Genomic DNA, 22202 nt, shown 5'->3' on the forward strand with positions numbered 1-22202 from the left:
TTCCACAAATCTTTTGTCCATTGGAATGGCTTAAATCATTTTCCACAAACTTTGGATTCAGTGAAATGTATTAGTTTTTCTGTAAACTTTTGTCCAACGAAATGACTTAAAAACTTTTTTCAATATTCTTCTGTCCAGCACTTAAAATGGCTTAGAATCATTTTTCACAAACCTTTTATCCAGCATTTAGAATCAGTTTTATCAGACATTGGCTCCAGAACCATTTTCAACAAACCTTTGCTCCAGTGGAATGACAGAATTTCTCACAAACTATTTCTCATAAACATCATATCCATTTTAAAGGCAGAGAATCATTTTCTATGATAGTTTAGTTGTAACTAGAATTTGATATAATTTGAGAGCTAATCAGGGGTGTGGAAATCCTATGTCTGACTTGTCCGACTCGAAACTTTTTGCCAGCTGACAAGTGCATTTTTGCATTCTGTTTGTCTGCGGACAAGCATACATTTTTAGGTATAAATTGATACTTGTGAATGGATCTCCATTAAAATTGGTCAGAATGTTCACCTTGATGATATCTAGGTCAAGTTTGAAACTGGGTCACGTGCCTTAAAAAACTAGGTCAGTAGGTCAAATAATAAAAAAAACCATGTGAGGCCATACTTTTCATGGGATCTGTATGAAAGTTGGTCTGAATGTTCATCTTGATGATATCTAGGTCAAGTTTGAAACTGGGTCAACTGCGGTCTAAAATTATTAAAATCTTTTGACCTCTCTAGAGGCCATATTTTTCAATGGATCTTCATGAAAATTGATCTGAATGTTCATCTTGATGATATCTAGGTCAGTTTCGAAACTGGGTCATTGCGGTCAAAAACTAGGCCAGTAGGTATAAAAATAGAAAAACCTTGTGACCTCTCTAGAGGCCATATTTTTCATGAGATCTTCATGAAAATTAGTGAGAATGTTCACCTTGATGATATCTATGTAAAGTTCAAAACAGGGTCACGTACCTTCGAAAACTAGGTCAATAGGTCAAATAATAGAAAAACCTTGTGACCTCTGTAGAGACCATATTTTTCAATGGATCTTCATGAAAATTGGTCAGAATTTTTATCTTGATAATATCTAGGTCAAGTTCAAAACTGGGTCACATGAGCTAAACAACTAGGTCACTATGTCAAATAATGATGACATACTCAAAACTGGGTCATGTGGGAAGAGGTGAGCGATTCAGGACCATCATGGTCCTCTTGTTTGTCATAGTTACAGTAATACACTTGTTTGCTTTTGTTTCTACCTGTAGGTCATAATAACAGTTGCCTGAAATAATGAATTATTGGCAGTTTAGTGCAGGTTTTATGTTGAAAATCCGGACGAGTGAATTTTGAGTGCGGGCATCTCACTTGTCTGTGTACAAGTGAAAAATATTGGGATTTCCACACCCCTGTTATTGTGAAGTCAGCTGTGTGTAAGCATGTTATAATTAATTCATTGTAGTGTCACATACCGATATTGATACACGTAAGTGTACATTTAGCATGCTAAACATTAACTTATGCTCAATAATTTACTATTCTTGGTGTCATATATTGATACTGATACAGGCAAGTGTACATTTAGCATGTTGAACCATTACATTATACTCAGTTATTTGCTGTGCTGCTGAAGACAAGGGAGAGGTTACTGATTCATTCTTCCGGCAAATACATGTAGTTACACTCTAAATATAATAATAATTTTAACACTTTCACTTTTAAGATTTTCTTTTATTAGCTCACCTGTCACATAGTGACAAGGTGAGCTTTTATGATCACCCTTCGTCCGTCGTCCGTCGTCTGTGCATGCGTCGATCAACAATTTCTTGTCTGCACGATAGTGGTTTCATTTATGATTGTAACTTGTATCACCATAAGATCTCGGTTCCTTTCTTAAACTGGCCAGATCCCGTTATGGGTTCCAGAGTTATGGCCCCTGAAAGGGCCAAAATTAGCTATTTTGACCTTGTCTGCACAGTAGCATCTTTATTTATGATTTTATTTTTACCAAACTTGCACACAACTTGTATCACCATAAGATCTTGGTTTTTTTAGTGACAGGGTGAGCTTTTGTGATCGCCCTTCGTCCGTCGTCCGTCCGTCCATCGTCCGTCGACAATTTCTTGTGAACAAGATAGGGACAACATTTTGCAAGCAATTTTGATCAAACTTGTACAAAATGTGTATTGGCATGATATCTCAGTTCCTTTCGAAAACTGGCCAGATCCCATCATGGGTTCTAGAGTTATTGCCCCTTAAAGGGCCAGAATTTGCTATTTTTGTGCGTCAACAATTTCTTGTCTGCACGATAGTGGTTTCATTTATGATTTTATTTTAACCAAACTTGCACACAACTTGTATAACCATAAGATCTTGGTTCCTTTCTTGGACTGTCCAGATCCCATGATGGGTTCCAGAGTTATGGCCCCTTAAGTGCCAAAATTAGCTATTTTGACCAAGTCTGCACAACAGCAGCTTCATTTATGATTTGATTTTTACCAAACTTGCACACAACTTGTATCACCATAAGATCTTTGTTCCTTTCTTGAACTGGTTAGATTCCATCATGGGTTCCAGAGTTATGGGCCCTGAAAGGGTCAAAATTAGCTATTTTGACCTTGTCCGCACAATAGAAGCTTTATTTATGATTCGAATTTAATTAAACTTGCAGAAAACTTGTGTCACTACAAGATCTCTATTCCTTTATTGAACCGACCAGATCCCATAATGGGTTCCAGAGTTATGGCCCCTGAAAGGACCAAAATTAGCTTTTTTGACCTTGTCTGCACAATAGCAGCTTCATTTATGATTCCATTTTAATCAAACTTACACAAAACTTGTGTCACCACAAGATCTTGGTTCCTATCTTGAACCAACCAGATCCCTTAACGGGTTCTAGAGTTATGGCCCCTGAAAGGGCCAAAATTAGCTTTTTTGACCTTGTCTGCACAATAGCAGCTTCATTTATGATTTGGTTTTAACCAAACTTGCACACAACTTGTATCACCACAAGATCTTGCTTATTTCTTGAAATGGCCAGATTCCAGTATGGGTTCCAGAGTTATGGCCCCTGATAGGGCCAGAATTAGCTATTTTGACCTCGTCTGCACAATAGCAGCTTCATTTATGATTTGAATTTAATCAAACTGGAACAAAACTTGTGTCACTATAAGGTCTTGGTTCTTTTCTTGAACCGGCCAGATACTATTTTGGGTTCCAGAGTTACGGCTTGTATCACCATAAGATCTTGATTCCTTTTTATACGCCCGAAGGGACATATTATGTTATCGCCTCGGTGTCCGTCTGTCTGTCTGTCTGTTGGTTAGCAATTTCCCTTCCGCTCTGTAACTCTTGAACCCCTTGAAGGATTTCAAAGAAACCTGGCACAAATGTTCACCTCATCGAAACGACATGCAGAGCGCATATTTCGGATAGCTCACTTCAAGGTCAAGGTCACACTTAGGGGTCAAAGGTCATATGACTTTGTTTTGTGTGTATACTGCTCTGCATTTGCGTCGATTGCAGTGCTCTTGTTTTTATTTGGCAGATCCTTCTTTTGTTGACTAACAATAATATTTTTCAATTACTTCCCTTCTATGTTACTATAAATAGCTTATTTAGTAACTTTTTATTATTGGCCATAGGGAAAAACAGAGACCACTTTTCTGTGGTACAACATGGATGGTACCTCCAATTTTTAGGTGTGTTTTGACATATCTGTACCTTGTAAGAATTTTTTTTTTCTTTTTGGTTAAATTCTTCCCTTTGTTGTTCCTGTCCTTTGGGATTCATTAGTCAAAATTTTGCTCCTATCCTCCTCTGATGTAATCGTTCTTGTCCTTAAGTGCAATGATAACAGGTGAGCGATATAGGGCCATTTTGGCCCTCTTGTTTCTTGAACTGGCCAAATTTCGTTATAGGTTCCAGAGTTATGGCCCCTGAAAGGGCCAGAATTAGCTATTTTGACCTTGTCTGCACTATAGCAGCTTCATTTATGATTTTATTTTAACCAAACTTGCACACAACTTGTATCACCATAAGATCTTGGTTTCTTTCTTGTATTGTCAGATTCCTTTATGGGTTCGAGAGTGATGGCCCCTGAAAGGGCCAGAATTAGCTATTTTGACCTTGTCTGACAATAGCAGCTTCATTTATGATTTGAATTTACTCAAACTTGCAAAAACCTTCTGTCACCATAAGATCTTGGTTCCTTTCTTGAAATGGCCAGATCCTATAATGGGTTCCAGAGTTATGGTCCCTGAAAGGGCCAAAATTAGCTATTTTGACCTTGTCTGCACAATAGCAGCTTCATTTATGATATGATTTTAACCAAACTTGCACACAACTTGTATCACCACAAGATATTGGTTCCTTTCTTGAACTGGCCAGATTCCACCATGGGTTCCAGAGTTATGGCCCCTTAAAGGTCCAAATTTGCTATTTTGGCTTTTGCAGCCATATAGAGACTTCATTTATGGTTTGATTTGATACAAACTTCCAAAATATCTTCAACAACAATAAATCTTGGATTCTATGATAAATCTGTCAGATTGTAGGTTCCAGAGTTATTTTATATCTGATTACCTCCCCTGATTGTAATCAAAATGGATTTATATCAGTAAGCCCTTACAGGACTTATTTGAAATTTCATTATTGTCATTAGTTGGACTGAGACAATCAGGGTAGATAACTATGGACTGATTTTAAATCAAATTACCTCCCTTTATTTCAAATTAAAATGGGTATATCTCCGTAACTAATGAAGTTACTGATCTGAAATTTCATTTATGTCAACAGATGGACTTGGACAATCAGTGAAGATACATATTGACTGAATTTATGACAAATTACCTCCCTTTATTTTTTATCTAAATGAATACACCTTAGCAGCTTCTATTGAGATTGGTTTGAAATGATCAGCTCAGGTGAGCGATACAGGGCCATCATGGCCCTCTTGTGTAAACAAAGAAGGATTTTACCATGTCTTTTCTTGTCGATTAAAACATGTTTCACAAAATGACCTACTTTTGGCTAGTCTGGTTTACTCCCTCGTACTTAAAACGGCATTTTATCAATGAAATCACATGAATATTGTAGTAAGTTACGTTGTCTGCATTGATTTGTATAGAAAACGGATTTAAGTGATTAAAGCGCTTATAATTTTCCTCCTGTAGGGGCAGTATGTACGATACATTTTTTGAAATTCAAAGACAGAACATCATTTATCATTTTTTTTTTTTGGCAAATTCATAGTTATAAGGGGGTGAATCGGAACAGACAAAAGAACACATTGCTTAGCGCCAGGAGAAGTAATGTGTCCATTTACCCCTAAAAAAAGATTCCAGATTAGTATCCCTTCTTGGTTTAATTCGAACGTGTTAGAAAACTTTTTTTTGTTCAGATGTATAGTAATTAACCACTCAGGCCTTTGGCCTTCGTGATAAGGTATCTACACATCTGAACTCAAAACTGTGTTTTATTTGCCAACAAGCACGCAAAACTAAAATCTATTTCCTAATTACGTGATGAATTTAATGTAGTTGTTTGCTACAAGTTGTTCAAGACTTCAGATATAGGTTTTACAAGTACATTTTTAGCAAGTATGGCTTAATTGTGTGAAATCTGTCCTCTTTTGATTTTCAGCACTACATAAAGAATGAAATCTTGTAACTTCTCTCTATCATAAATTCAGCTATTTAAAATCCAGTATGTAATATATTCCTCAGAGAATTGTATCATCAAATTTTTGCTTAGGGTACTGTAACTGATGAAGTTCTTGTAAACTTAACCTCTTTCTGATATAAAATAAGTACAGTTCTTCCAGATATTTCCATTATGGTTAATATTTAACCCGTACCCTGCTAAATTTCTATAATGAACTTGTCCATCTTTCAGTTTGGACAGTACCATTAGCTGTTAAAAGGGGTGTGAAGATACTGACTGAATGGCGAACAGTGCAGGTCATGATCAGTATCAATCGTGTCCAGCATGATAAGGGTTAAGATAATTTCCTGCCCCAACAGAATCGCTAGAATCTGAATGCTCTATGAACTAAACAGGCTAACAACAGATTTAAAGTTGACTTATTTAAAATTGTATGTTGCAATAATGATAAATGGTGAATGTTTCTCAAACAAAACTAAAAGCACACTTCTTGGTAATTTCATCCAAAATTTTACCATGCCAAAATATCCTAAATATTTTACTGAAATATGCTGTTCCATATTAGGGGGCCTCCATGGCCAAGTGGTTAAGATCACTGACTTCAAATCACTTGCCCCTCATCGATGTGGGTTCGAGCCTCACTTTGGGCATTCAGTTCTTCATGTGAGGAAGCCATCCTGGTGGCTTATGGAAGGTCGGTGGTTCTACCCAGGTGCCTGCCCGTGATGAAATAAGCACGGAGGGGCATCTAGGGTCTTCCTCAACAATCAAAGCAGGAAAGTCGCCATATGACCTATAATTGTGTCAGTGCAACGTTAAACCCAACAAAATAAATAAATAACTACCATATTAGAGAAAAGTTCTTTTCCATATGGAAACAAATTGCCAAATTTTCAAAGAAAAGGCAAAAGTTTGTATAGATGTGAAAGTTTATGGGTTTTTATGCCCCCAAAGGTGGGCATATTGAAATCACACTGCTGTCCGTCTGTCCATCTAAATTTTTGTCTGGGCTGTAACTCCATAAAGTGATTTTGAAATAACTTGGCATAAATGTTCACCATAATGAGATGATGTGTCGTGCACAAGACCCAGACCCTTAGCTCCAAGGTCAAGGTCAAACTTAGAAGTCGTTAACAGGGTCTGTTTCATGTCTGGTTAATAACTCTGCCATTCATCACAGGATTTTGAAATAACTTGGCTTAAATGTTCTTTCCATAATGAGACGACATGTCATGCGCAAGATCCAGACCCCTAGCTCTAAGGTCAGGGTCACATTTAGAGGTTAAAGGTTAACTTGGTCTGTTTCTTGTCCGGTCCATAACTCTACCACTGATGAAGGGATTTTAAAATTACATGGCATAAATGTTCTCCATATTGAGATGACATGTCTTGCACAAGACACAGATCCCTAGCTCCAAGGTCAAGGTCACACTTAGAAGTCAAAGTTTCATTAACAGGGTCTGTTTTATGTCCGGTTCATAACTCTGCCATTCATCACAGGATTTTGAAATTACTTGGCTTAAATGTTCTCTCCATAACGAGACAACATGTCATAAGTAAGATCCAGACCCCTAGCTCTAAGGTCAAGTTCACACTTAGAGGTTAAAGGTTAACATAGTCTGTTTCTTGTCTGGTCCATAACTCTGCCATAGATTAAGGGATTTTAAAATTACTAGACATAAATGTTCCCTATATTGAGATGACATGTCACAAGACCCAGACCCCTAGCTACAAGGTCAAGGTCACACTTAGAAGTCAAAGGTTAACAGGGTCTGTTTATTGTCTTGTCAATTACTCTGCCATTCATCAAGGGATTTTAAAATAACTTGGCACAAATCATCACTATAATGAGTTGGTATGTCATGCGCAAGACCCAGACCCCTAGCTCCAAGGTCTAGTTTACCTTTTTTAACTTACATTTTTAGCTCGACTATTCATAGAATAGTAGAGCTATTGGACTCGCCCATGCGTCGGCGTCCGCGTCCGCGTCCGCGTCCCGATTTGGTTAAGTTTTTGTATGTAAGCTGGTATCTCAGCAACCACTTGTGGGAATGGATTGAAACTTCACACACTTATTCACTGTGATAAACTGACTTACATTGCACAGGTTCCATAACTCTGTTTTGCTTTTTTACAAAATTATGCCCCTTTTTTGACTTAGAAATTTTTGGTTAAGGTTTTGTATGTAAGCTTGTATCTCAGTAACCACTTGTGGGAATGGATTGAAACTTCACACACTTATTTACTGTGATAAACTGACTTACATTGCACAGGTTCCATAACTCTATTTTGCTTTTTTACAAAATTATGCCCCTTTTTCGACTTAGAATTTTTTGGTTAAGGTTTTGTATGTAAGCTGGTATCTCAGTACTCACTAATGGGAATGGATTGAAACTTCACACACTTGTTCACTGTCATGATCTGACATGCACAAAGCAGGTCCCATAACTTTATTTTGATTTTTTACAAAATTATGCCCCTTTTTCAACATAGAAATTTTTGGTTAAGTTTTTGTATGTAAGCTGGTATCTCAGTATCCACTAATGGGAAAGGATTGAAACTTCACACACTAGTTCACTTTCATGATATGACGTGCAGTGCAAAGGGTCAATAACTCAACTTTGCATTTTACAAAATTATGCCCCTTTTTCAACTTAGGAGTTTTTGGGTTAAATTCTTATATGTAAGCTGGTATCTCAGTACCCACTAATGGGAATGGATTGAAACTTCATACACTTGTCCACTGTCATGAGCTGATAAGCACTATGCAGGTTCCATAACCCTATTTTACTTTTTTACTAAATTATGCCCCTTTTTCGACTTTCTTATTCATTCAAGCGACAAGGCTGTTAAATAGTCGAGCGTTGCTGTCCTCCGACAGCTCTTGTTATTTTTTGGGGTCACAAAATGATTCATACCTAAACTATTCTGGCATATTTTGCGCAGACAACTTGGGCATGCTTCAGAGGCATTTGTCACTAATAGTTACAGCTCTTGTTAGCTCTTTATGTTTGAAGAATAGTCTGAGCTATTCTACTCTACTGAATTTATGGCTGCTGCATAGCTGGCTAGGCCTTCCTATTGTTAGCAAAATCATATCAGATGATAACCAGTATGATACATTCCGTATCAGATCCTCATGCGATGTCTCTCAGCCAATAGAAATGCCTGAAACTTGTAGGAGGTGAAATGAACATACACATTACAAGGACAAACTATACTATTTATGTTGGACAAATCATTGTTCAACTCGTTTTGCATGTCTTTGATTTTTTTTTTCATACCATTTTATCTTTGCATTTAGTTTCTTGCAAGGGATGTTTTGCAAAGGGAAGTTAATCATGTTATGAAACTGTACCTCAATTAAAATTCAGAAAGGAAACATCATATTTTCATATACTGTGGAATCTTTTTAATTTTGTGAGAGACATGAATTCCTGTATTTCAAACTTTAACCCTTACCCTGCTAAATTTCTCAAAATGGACTTGTCCATCATTCAATTTAGGCAGCATCACTTATAATTTAATGGGGTGTTCACTAAAGATTTACTGACTGAGTAGCCAACAATGCAGACTATGATCAGCCTGCACGGACGTACATGCAGATCTTGGTCTGGCAATATCACTTGCTGCCAGCAGGCTAAGGGTTAAACATAGAAGGGAATGTCATTTGTTTGCAGGGAATTATTTTTAGCAATTGATGCAGCCATGAAAGCCATAAAAATTAGTCACCATAAAAGATGGTTTTATAATATTGTGATGTCGTTTTGTATGAATTTGAGCCACATTTTCTACAGTGCATGATGATTGTTCCATCTCCTAAATGTATACAGTGAATACATCTGAACTGCATTAGCTTGGACACGACAGGGCTGGAAAAATTTGCTCGGGTTATTCAAGTCATTCAGCAATATACATTATATAGTGATTTTGCTAGGACCTAACAATGAGTCTGTCCGAAGGGTGGTGTTCGAATTATCTGAGTCCAAGTTAACGAAGTTCAGCTGTAGTTTGCCTGTATAACAGAAAACTCCTGCATTTCATTGCTATGCCATTATTTGAATGGTGCTCTCTTTTTAGCTCATCAGTCTGATTTTTTGAAAAAAAATTATGAGTTATTGTCATCACTTGATCAGCGTCGGTGTCTGCGTCAGTGTTGCAGGCGTCGGCGTTGCCTGGTTAAGTTTTATGTTTAGGTCAGATTTTCTCCTAAACTATCAAAGCTATTGCTTTAAAACTTGCAACACTTGTTCATCATCATTAGCTGACTCTGTGCAGCAAAAAACATAACTACATCCTGCTTTTTGCAAGAATTATGGCTCCTTTTGGACTTAGAAAATATCAGATTTCTTGGTTAAGTTTTATGTTTAGGTCAACCTCTCCTAAACTATTAAAGCTATTGCTTTAAAACTTGCAACACTTGTTCACCATCAAACACTGACTCTGTACAGGAAGAAACATAATTCCATCCTGCTTTTTGCAAGAATTGTGGCCCCTTTTGGACTAAAACTATCAAAGCTATTGCTTTAAAACTTGGAGCATTTATTCGCCATTAAAAGCTGACACTACACAGCAAGTACTGTAACTCTACATTGCTTTTTGCAAGAATTATGGCCCCTTTTGGACTTAGAAAATCATGGGTAGGTCAATATTTCTATTATACAGAGACAGAAAAATCAGATGAGCATCTGCACCCGCATGGCGGTGCTCTTGTTTTTACTCATTATAAATTTGTTGTCTTTAAGTTACAGAACCTGTTTATTTTTATCCTGTCATAATTTGACATTTCCAGTTACGGGTAAATAAAATGGCTTCCAATATGGCCACAACAATAAAGACTGAAATATATCAGCATTAAAGGTAATATCAAAATTCCTAGATAGATATAATGGAATAAAACAATTCTCCTATTATGAGTCAAAAGACAATAGTCTAAATTTGTAAAACTGGCATTTCTGATTACAGCAGACCCCACCTCATATAAAGTTGGAATTCATCAACGGACAACTATTCCAAAAACTGATTTTTGCTCAGTCGCCGAATGAACTTACAGTACGAGCAGAGGAGTGTGTTATCTTTAATGATGGCACAAAATCAGAGGGATGCTCAAGACCAGAATTCAGGGCCTATGTAAGTACCTTCTGGTACTTGTAGTTTTTATTGCTTCATAAATTTAGGCAACACGTAAGGTCACAGAAAATTAGTGTATAAGTTATGTTTGAATGTTATAACAGTTCTCTTGTTGACTTTTAAACAAGTTATAGAAGCGTGGAAAAAAAGCTAGGTGCCAGAATGCTTGTTTCTTCCGAGCTAGATCAGCATATCTCCAGAGTGATACATAGTTTATAAAACCTTCTATATTCTTTGCTAGAAATGGTTTGAAAACAATGAAAATTCAAGGGAAATAACACTGAACGGAATATACTAAGTGAAAACTGTGAATTTACTATTATTGTTTGGGGAATTTTTTTTAATTGATTACTTGGTTATGCCAATCCTCTAAATGAAATCCCAGCCAAAAAAGGTTAATATTAGTATTATTCCACAGATATATTTTCAAAACAGCCTTTTTGGCTGAAAATTTTATAGGAAGAAAAGTAATGATGTGAACAGTACAGCATTTCATACAGGTCTGTTATGTACCAAGAAATGTGCAAATTTTCTCAGATTAAATTTGAGCTTGCAAAGTCATACAACATCTCCGCTGCATAATTTGTGCACATTTCACAATACAAATCTAATAGCCAATGAAAATAATGTCATATTTAAGCTTCAGCTCCTTCAGTCCATGTTTTAAGTTTTATTGGCAGCCATATTTGATACGGTTTTCAGTTTTAAGGTAGTGGACTTGTAATGAAAATCGGCCATTTCTGTATGTTTACATATTCTCCGAATTTGATTTCAGCATCCTTCGGCTGTAACAGAAACTTATTTTTCATAACATACGGAGGATGCCAAAAATTGCATACAGACAATACATAATAATTGGGAAATTGCCATTTGTTTTTACATGTCTACTACCTAAACCAAGAAAGTCATAATTCAGATTTTATAGTTACAGAGAAAGGTTTTCAAACATTTTTTTATTCTTTTGATTACTAGTATCACAAAAAAAACCTATGATCTGTTTCAGAGTTAACAGTTGTAAAACAGTAGTATTTTTGGTGCTGTGGGAAATTTTGAACTAGGTCGTAATGTGGGAATAAATGATATGGAATGTATTTTACTTGATGTCAGTGTTGTTACCCTTTGCTTCCAGAATTTTACGGAAGTCTGTATTTGAGAGCTTAAGTGAAAAATGTCTTAAACCACTCTTCCTACATTTTGTTTAGTAACGTCAGTTTTCCACTCAAATCTCTGGATTGGTAAAGGGTCATGAAACAGCATTTAACAAAGATTTTTTTTGTTTCATGCAGCTTGGACTTAGATAGAATGGATTTGCAAATGTCAGTAGATCAACCTGTTAGTGATTATTTTCTAAACACCCATAAGCCTTTGCAAAGTTAAGCAGTTACACCCAATTATAATGTTGATATTCATTTATCTTTAATAATCAAGCGATCCAATCATGAATGAAATTCCTCAACTTTGGCCTGTAGCAAAAATGTCTCTATTCCATCGACATTGAGAATACTTAAAGTGGCATTATGCACATGTTACTGCACATAGTGTGTTTTTGACTTTGGTGAATGTTTATAAAAGCAATTTTTGGTGGCCGCGCATTTAAATGTGTTAAATTAACGATAATGCCGCATAAGTATTTGAAGTTGATGCTTTAGAAATAAAGAAATTGGACTTTTTTTGTTCAATCTTCAGTGCAGTGATCTCTCTTACCTATAGGTAGGGATTTCTGAAGTTGAAGGGAAGCAACTTCTGCGTGCAGTGTGACTTTTCTTAAAAAGACTGCCCCAGTCAAAATAATAAAAAGTCATATTTGGAAAGTTATTATTTTGTACTGCTAACAGGAAGAGTTTGGTATATTGGGTTGAAAGATATAATTTCCTCCACTCTTTTTACACACACATCTATTTCGGCTGTATTTTTACTTGAAATATGCACATAATTCCACTGATTTTTATGGTAGATAAATTGGGAGTTGCTTATCCATTTCTATTTAAAGTCCTTTCATGTAGTAAGCTCTCCAGAAATAAAAACAACAAAATTAATGAAATCAAAAGTGTTGATTAATTTACATATTAAGAGATTGAAGAAATTGTGTAAAACTATGTTTAGATAATACTGCATGAAGGAGCACATAGCAGGAAAGTTTTCCAAAGTTTGGATAATTAGCAGTTGAGATTGTGTACCTATACAAAATGTTTATACGTGATGTAAAACATCCAATAAAGATATGGGAGGACAAGAATTTATCAGAGCAGTGTTTTAACTTTGAATTAAATAATTACAGTTAAAGCATACACATTATTCTCAATACTCTCTTATATCCAACCTTTGGCAGCTTGTGTTGGGCATCTTATATTTATAAAATGGGTGAAGGTTTTGGCCCAAAAGAAAAATATTTGTGTTTACTGTTTACTGTTTACCTAATAACAATTTACGGCATTTTATTTTGGCAAAGTTCTGTGGCAGTTTGCTCCAATATCAATGTAGGTCTCAAGCAGGAGTTAGTGAATGTGGAGACTTAGTAAATTTTGCTCTTCAGCAGTCCAGCACTGACTGATTTTGTCCTGTGTTTATTGTGGAATCCTTTTTATGCCCAAGAAAACAAATTTACTGGGGTCTATAGGAGTCTTACAGTCAGTCATTAGGTCCATCAATGGAGTGAACTAGTTCTCAGATTTAAAGGGATTCCAATGAAAATACAAACAGTTGATCATGGGCATGACATACTACTGTTCTTTAGTGCACCCTTAGACATAAACAAAATTTATTTTTTTCACTGACAAAGAGGTATTTGGGGGTATTAATTGCATTTCTTTATCCCTCTAATATTGTTTGCTGTAGATTGATGACATTAAATCATATTGAAGGCTTTTACAGTATTATGTCTCCCACACCACTGTGGTGGGAGACATATTGATTTACTCCTGTCTGTGTGTCTGTCAGTCTGTCACAAATCTTGTCCACACTCTAAGTTGAACAATTCTCATCCGATCTTCACCAAACTTGAACAAAAAGTGTTTGCTAATAAGTACTCGGCTAAGTTCGATAACTAGCCAAATCGACCCAGGCAATTAGGAATTATGGCCCTTGAACCCAAAATACTGAAGCCAGTGATACAGGTCTTGGTGCATGGTTGACTCAGTTACATAATGGAGATGAAATGCCAATCTAGATGATTAGGCAGTTCAGTTGTGGGAGACATGCGTTTTTCTCAAAAGCAGCTTTAGTTTTAAAAAAATAAACACAGTGGGAGGGTTTTGTCTGTTTCATCAATCATTGGAGGAGTTTTGCCCTTGAGGGGTTTTGTCTGGCACTCTCCAGTCTGCAGTAACTGCTGTAACTGTTTGCATCATAAGGCATATAAAAGTGCATGACTGACCTCAGATATGTTTATGCAGATAAGGTCAGCAGATGAACCGTGACCAATCACATTTATGCTATGACTATAAGGTCAATGTTCTTCATCAGCAACAGTAAGTGGGCTGGACCAATCATAGATATTTCATGCCTTCAAGGTCAGTGTCTTACATCAACAAATGAACTGCATTGACAGTAAGAAATATGATTCTTTCAAGAGGCATGCTTTATTGCAATGAATGACATTATAGTAAATGAACACTAAACACAGATACTTGTTTGGTCAGATAGACATATCAAAGACATTGAGTTTAAATTAGTTCAAATTAGGCGTCTTGTGAAAAGGAGTATTTTGAGAAAAATTTTATCTGACAAAAACGTTACTTGCATTTCTGTTTTTGAAATGAAGTTATGACTTGAAAGCCCTTGATAAAAATTGAAACACAAATTTTACAAAAACTTTAAATGAAATTGGATGTTTTATGTCTTTTAGCAGAAGTAAAAATGTGTATTCTGTAATCCTGAGTTGATATTTTACTCTTTAAGATCATTTTTCACAAAATGCCAGCGAGTTGTTAAATGTTTTGAATAGAGTCAGATGCAAATATGTATGTTATGTTATAAAAATGATGAAAGATTTTGGTGAAAGGTATAGCTTTATGTCTGTGCTTGCCTAATGAACTGACCAGCATACACTGTAATTTACTATTTAACACATTGCAGACCCCAATTTGAAACTACTGTAACGAATCAAAGAAAGATATACAATAATTTTATGCTACATCGGCAAAGTTAGAATTCAGTTATCATCAGTCTTTTCTGTTTTTTAGCAACATGCATTTTAGAAAGAGGCTCCCCTTTTTGCCATCAGTCAGTCAGTCAGTCAGTCAGTATAGGATCTGTGATAACTTGAAAAGTACAGTTATATTTTCATGAAACTTGATACATGAATAGATGGCAGTGTGGAAAATATGCAAGTCTTTTTATTTTATTGCTATGGAAGCAAATGATATTACAACAGATAGTTACAATAGTTTTGATGCTGAGGTGACAAAATATTCATCTAGTATCAACTAATTAAATTAATTAATAGGATAGATTTCTAGAATTTTGTTTCTTACTATCATAATGTCAGTGAGAGAGAGGTGAGATTTCAGCAAGTCTATGAGTATGCCTTATATGTAGAAAACCACTATGGGGCTTCTATGGCTGAGAAGTTAAAGTCATAACTTCAAATCACTTGCCATTCACTGATGTGGGTTTGGGCCTCACTTTGGGCATTGAAGGTGCCTGCCCATGATGAAGTAATGCACGGAGGGGCACCTGGTGTCTTCCTCCACCATCAAAGCTAGAAAGTTGCCATATGACCTATAATTGTGGCAGTCACTGTGCCGTTAAAGCCAACAAAAAGAAAACCACTATACATAGCATGCAGCAAATACTGAAAAATATGAGTTTCTAGCTCTAGGTAAAACTTCCGATTTATGTCTGGCAAGTAAATTTTGAATGTGTTCGGCTAAATTGTGTTGTAATTGGACTGTTCTGAATACAGACACATCAGGTACTTTAAGAAGTTTTACAGTGACATGCAAGTTTACATGATTTGTATATACAATGCATCATGGTTGAGAAGTTTGGGGATATGTTAGTCCTGCAGAGGTTTATGCTTTGGTTTATTTGAAGAATTTTATCTACTTGGATAGTTAATACCTTTATTGAAAGGTGTTTGCTAGTCTGATGTTTGTTGATAACAGAGGTTGGACCTTTGGTGTAAAAAGCATAATGTTGGTCAGTTCATTAGAACAAAACAACAACACTGTTTGCTAGCAGATTATTTAGTATTGTGTACAATTTTCTCATTTTCAGCGGCCTAAACTCTAAGGATTCTGGTATAGATTATGTAGATGATGCACGAGTTTTATATCAGACGTCTTTATCACGGGACCACTGTCTTTCCAATAAAAATGTTTAACATGATTAAGTGTTACTAACAAAAAACAAGGAATTAACACATTTTGTTCTAAAATTTAAAAAAAATGTTTCGAACACTAAGGATGACATTCAGATTGAAGTGTATTTTTATATCAAAGTGAAATTTTAAAATAAAAATATAGTAATGTGAAGTATTTTGATAATCAGTTTTAACCTTTAGCCTGCTGAATTTCTAAAATGGACTGGTCCATCTTTCAATTAGGGCAATATCATTTATTATTCGAATGGGTGTTCACTGAAAATTTACTGACTGAAGACCATGATCTTGGTCTGCACTGGTCGCAAAGGCAGAATAAATTGCCACAAGTAGGCTAAAGGTTAAAGTACCTAAAACAACATAACTTTTGCAAATAAATCTTGAATTTCTAGTTTAGGTGGCAGCACTTTTTCTCTTTGTATCAGCTCTAATACAGTGTGTATGAAAAGGCATGTGCTACAAATTTCATTGATTTAATCAAAGAAAGTCAGTTTGTTTACATTGTTTCTTTTAATAAGTTTTTGGTGCTGTCTTACGCATTTCTCCAAAATTATTTAGATTTTTTGCTGCCGCTTTAAAAAAATTCAGAGATCTTTAAGAATTTATCCAGTCAAGGTCATTTTCATTTTTCTGATTTTTTCAGACATATTTTGTAACTTTGTTTATCTGTCGAAAGATTGGATATTTATGTGCTTTCTTTCTTTGTTAAATAGACTTTTGACTAATCTCCAGGTTTTGTATTTGGTTTTGAGTTTTATGCCTTTTTGTTTTCAATTTTTTTCTTTCTATTTTTTGACTCTACAACATCATCAGCATCAACAACAGTAATTTTAAATGGAAGACAGTAGTCTTAGTGTTGTTGACATGTACTTTGTCTAGTGGTTCACATTTATAATTAACAAATCTAATTTTGCCGCCTTTTTCTTTCATCCAGAATCTCTTTCTAACCTTATTGTACTGTTGTAATACTGTGTTTATATATATTTTTTCTTGTAATAAGATGATTAACATAGTTTAACCCTTACCATGCAAAATTTCTATAATGAACTTGTCCATCTTCCAATTTGGATAGTACCATTAACTGTTAAAAGGGGTGCTAACCAAAAAGATACTGACTGAATAGCAAACAGTGCAGATCATGACTGCAGACTGCAGGGATGTGCATGCTGATCATGATCTACACTGGTCGCAAAGGCAGAACCAGTCGTGTCTCCAGCATGGTAAGGGTTAATTATGCCTCAGAAAACTAGATAATTTGCTTACAGTATCATACACATATGATGCAAATATCGCAGATGACTTTATGTAAAAAAATCTTTTAAAATAGAAAATCCCGAATGTAGACGCTTAATAGGTATCTATTCTTTTGGCATGTGAGAAATTTTGGCAGATCGAAACATATGCTTTAACATTATGTCATCCATCTTTTTGAAGACTTTTGTTGATATAGATTTCTGTAGAATGCAGTTTGCTAGTAGAATGTTTTAGAATATTTGGCTTAACCTTTACCTTGCTAAATTTCTAAAATGGACAGGTCTATCTTTCAATTTGGGTAGTACCATTTATTATTTGAAGGGGTGTTCACTGAAAATTCACTGAAAAGTGAACAATATAGATCAAGATCAGCCTTCACTGGTGGCAAAGGCAGAATCACTTGCCACCAGGAGGTTAACGGTTTAATCCTTACTTAGAAGCATTATTTTTCATTCCTGAGAGGACCAGCATTCTGATTTTGAATTTAATGAAATTTATGGTGACCAATGGAGAAAAGGATCTTCAGTTCATACATAGTGCAAGAACAACTGTGTAATGGTTATTAATTAGCTCCCTTTTTTTCCCCATTCATTTTTACCAGATACCTAATAACCATATGATAAGGCACTCTATGAAGCAATTTCCAGGTGAATTGAACAGAACAATATAACTATAAAACCTACAGCGATGAGATATTATTTGTTACCAATATATAATAGCCTTTGCAAACGGGGAGATGAATCACCATAATTTATGTGATAGCTGAAGTTTGCCTTGTTCTTGGACAAATAGATCGTGTCTCCTTATGAATTTGAATATGATGAAAAAGATTCAACCCTCTGATGTTTAAAGTTTTGCATGTATTCTTGCATGTGTTAAAATATCTAAGATTAAACAATTTTTTAAAAAAAGTCAGTTTTCTGATCAAATATCCGGAGAAAAAATGATGGAAAAAATATTTATTTTATTCATTTTTATTTCTAAAGAAAATTTCTGATTACCGTAATAAAGAAAACTTACTTATATTAATTTAAAGAAAAACTTTTTTACATCAAATAAACTCATTTAGTAACATTTGAAGACAGAAGATAGTGATCCAGTTCAAATTTAGAGAATTCAGTTATATATAAGCACAGCTGTGCAAAAACCAACATTAGGGCTTTGCAACAAGCAGGGATCCAGGTCAGTGAACATTCTTACTGTTGGTTTAAAAGTCTCAGCTCTTGCATGCAACTGATATGCGACCAGTGTGGATCCATATCAGACTGCATGGATACACAGGTTGATCTGGATCCATACTAGTCGCAAAGCCCTAATGTTGGTTTTCACACAGCGACACTCGTATAATTTAAGCATAAATATGTCCGTTATTGTTCAGCACACATTCTTTGTTGTTGTAACTTTTTTATTGAAGAAGACTGGCAGTTTATAATTAGATTTTAAAACAGTATTTATTTCATGAACAGATCATCTAGAAATCCATTTCTTTATTGAAAAAAAATCCCAACGTTAAGGTATTTCTGTATGTTTGTTTAACTGGAAGTGACTATAACATCACTTTTCCTGAAAACCTAAAATAATGCCTGGTAGCATAGATGATAATCTTATTTTATTGAATGTATTAAGTGTTAAATGGTCAATGCTGCTTTAAGGTTTATTTTGACATTAGTAAAATAATTCAAAATAATAACATAGAATAAGCAGCAAGGTAGGAGTGATATTTTGGGAATTGTGAAAAATTAAGCTAGTACATGTATATGACTGGATTTTTTTTTATTGGCTGAATTTCCTTCTGATATAATATTGCTTTGAAAAAATATGGTTTAAATAAATTTACATTTTAGGACAATATTTGTTTCAAGCATGCAGAACTACGTTATTGTAAATGTGTTTGTAGTATAGTTGTGAGCTCTATTAGATATGTGTACTTTTATTCATAATGATCATGCCTCCCTTTCGATGATTTGCCAATTTTAAAGATCAGTGTCACGTTGTCTTGGAGACTGAAACTGGTTACTGATCGATAATTGTAGCATGCTTGGCATTCAGGTCTGAAACTTGTTCCTGATCAATAACTGGAGCAAGCTTCCCAGTCAAACTTATGATGATTGCATTTTTTGTCAGTATATGACCTCTTTAAGCTTGTTGTTTTTTGGGTCAGTACATTAAAGAACATGGTCACAATGACCTTGAGACTGGAAATGGTTGCCAAACAGTAACTGTAGAATACTTGTGCGTTCATACTGTAATTACCTGTGATGTGATGTGACTCCTATCATTTTATACCAAAGGTCAAGGTCATAGTGACATTGAGACTGAAAAATGTTTCCAGTCAGTAACCTGAGAAAGCTTGCACCTAAGCTCCACAGTCTTTAGGACTAATACCCTTATCAGTAGATAACACTTGACTTGCTATTCTTAGTGTCAGAGGTCACAGTGGCCTTAAGGCTGAGGAACTGTCTATGGTCAGTTACTAAAGAAAGCTTTTGACCTATAGCAGTCAAACTTGGTAGGATAACATTCTTTGGTCTTTTGTTGATCTGTGTCATTTTAGAGTCATAAGTTCAATGGTCAAGGTCACAGTATACCCGAAGCTGAATGTCACAAACTCTGTTACTTCTGACAGGTCAGCATGGGAAAATACGTGTTTTTTCAAACAGTTCTCACTTCTTGAAATATCAAACAAATTCATAGATTTAGAGTAGAGGCTAACCCTTTTTACCTTGTGCAAATTTTTCTACATGCACATAATATAATATTATTATTATAACAGTCTTTAATCAAATGGTGTACAGTTATCTGCAGAAAGGCTTTTTTACCTGGTAAATTTTGTGCATTATTATTTTCAGACTAAATTTGCATTGGATATATGACCCATACTAAAAAAAAACAACCAAAAAACAAGACTTACATTGACACTTTGGGGCAGGAGAACTTTCAAACAGTGTTTGTTAGTAAATTTCAGGATTTTCATGATTATTAGTGTTGTTGATAGTGAATAACATAAAATGACTAATGATCCCTATAAGTGCATGACAATTTTCTTAATATTCATATGATTACATGACTCCTTACATAAATTGTGGGTCCACAGTTTGTGCTGTATGATTGGTCTATTTTCAGCTGGGGTGAAATTCAAAATTTACAGGAAGTTATTATGAAAACATAAAAATTATTTTTGATGTGATGTAATAAAAGACTGATTGAATGGCTCGCCAGTCTATGAGTGTATATTGTAATTATGAAAAGTTACCTGATCTGTCAAATAAAGAAAATCAAAATAATGGTACAAGTTAATGGCAACAGTATTGCACTGTAGTTTTATATTTCATTTAAGGCATGTAAACTTAAAAGTTCATCAATTTATCAAAGCTTGTAGTTGAAATAGCTCACGTAATAGAGCACTCCTTTTGCTTTGAATTGCATTCATGTTATTATTCTGCAGTCTATCATAATTTGATACATGTATTTACATAAATGCGCACCTTCTCTTTCATTTACTTAATTTGCAATATGATATTATTATTTTTTTGTGTACTTATGTTAAAATACACGCAACTTTGTTACTGTATAAGTTCTTAATTTTCATTTTGAAATATTTAAGTAAAATTGTTGTTAATTTGGCAATAAAGAAAACTTACTTGAAGGAGACTTTGTTTTATTTACCCTGTTTTTAAGAAATTGTTTCCAGTTTTTCATGACTTCACTTGACAATTTAAAATACAATATGTTTTTCATCTCACCTGAACACAAAGTGCTTAAGGTGAGCTGTTGTGATCAACCTTTGTCCAACAGGTGTGCATCATTTGTCATCAACAGTTCTACTGTTGTGGTCACAATTTTGGCCCAGATAGTGGAGCAGGATATCGCATAAATACTTCAGTTGATGATACAAGCATCAAATTTACAGGACAGTAACTACCTGGCATGCGCTTTAATATAAGATCAAGGGCCAATTGAAATAATGTCGTTTTCAAGATGGCCGCCGCGAAAACAAAATGGCCGCCATTTTGTATTTACTTTTCAGTACTTTATTTGAGGCAAGCATGTAATACATTAAAACGATAGCATTTTTATGCCCCCAGCATCTACGGATGCCGGAGACATATAGTGATTGTCCTGTCTGTCCATCCGTCCGTTCGTACGTACGTCCCTTCGTCCACACGAGGTTAACCACATGGGACCGTTTCGTCTTGCATCAATACCCTTACTTAAATGATTTGATACTAATACAGATGTAACCTGTGACCATTCTTCATCTTCAGACATCACCTGACCTCAGTTTGACTTTGACCTCATTTTGGACTTAGTTTGCTTTATATGGGTCATCTCTTGGTTAACCAAATGGGACCGTTTCGTCTAGCATCAATACCCCTTACAAGAATGAATTGATACAAATACAGATGTAAACTGTGGCCATTCCTCATCTTCAAACATCACCTGACGTCAGTTTGACCTTGACCTCGTTTTGGACTACCGATAAGGATGCCACTGGGGGGCATCAAGCGTTTATTGAACGCAGCTCCTTGGTTTCATTTATACACTTTCGTTTCAGTTTAGAACAGAATATCAATCTGTAGTATTCATACTCTTTTAATTTGTAATCAATTTTGTATGGCTTAGACATCTCAACACTTAAGTTTTTATAACTTGCAGTTTTGTTTTTGAACAATGGTAAAATCTGGAGTACACCAACCAATATAAGTTTTATATACATTACACTCAGATTACATTCAATGCAATAAATTAACATCTTTAGAAAATGCGTCTTATAAACCACGAGGGGATAACGAAATAGGACAGCGTGAGCACTTGCACAGTCAAGAGCAACATTT

The 22202-nt window shown here is 35.2% G+C and overlaps 1 protein-coding gene across 11 annotated transcripts in view; it reads left to right on the plus strand.

Moving 5' to 3' along the window:
- Nucleotides 1-21013, plus strand: part of LOC123536817 (tetratricopeptide repeat protein 17-like) — a 120637-nt gene extending 99624 nt beyond the window's left edge. For 8 of the 11 annotated variants that reach the window (XM_053528201.1, XM_053528206.1, XM_053528208.1 and 5 more), the window contains 3 exons: nucleotides 1462-1485; nucleotides 10629-10793; nucleotides 16011-21013. In XM_053528201.1, coding sequence (XP_053384176.1) covers nucleotides 1462-1485; nucleotides 10629-10793; nucleotides 16011-16025 — 204 coding nt within the window. In that variant the 3' untranslated portion in view covers nucleotides 16026-21013. The remainder of the gene's footprint in view (nucleotides 1-1461; nucleotides 1486-10628; nucleotides 10794-16010) is intronic. The other 3 variants (XM_053528202.1, XM_053528203.1, XM_053528204.1) reach the window with 3 other exon arrangements.
- Nucleotides 21014-22202: the final 1189 nt, after the last annotated feature.

The sequence above is a fragment of the Mercenaria mercenaria genome, chromosome 17, assembly GCF_021730395.1.
Source record: "Mercenaria mercenaria strain notata chromosome 17, MADL_Memer_1, whole genome shotgun sequence".
Lineage (NCBI taxonomy): Eukaryota > Metazoa > Mollusca > Bivalvia > Venerida > Veneridae > Mercenaria > Mercenaria mercenaria.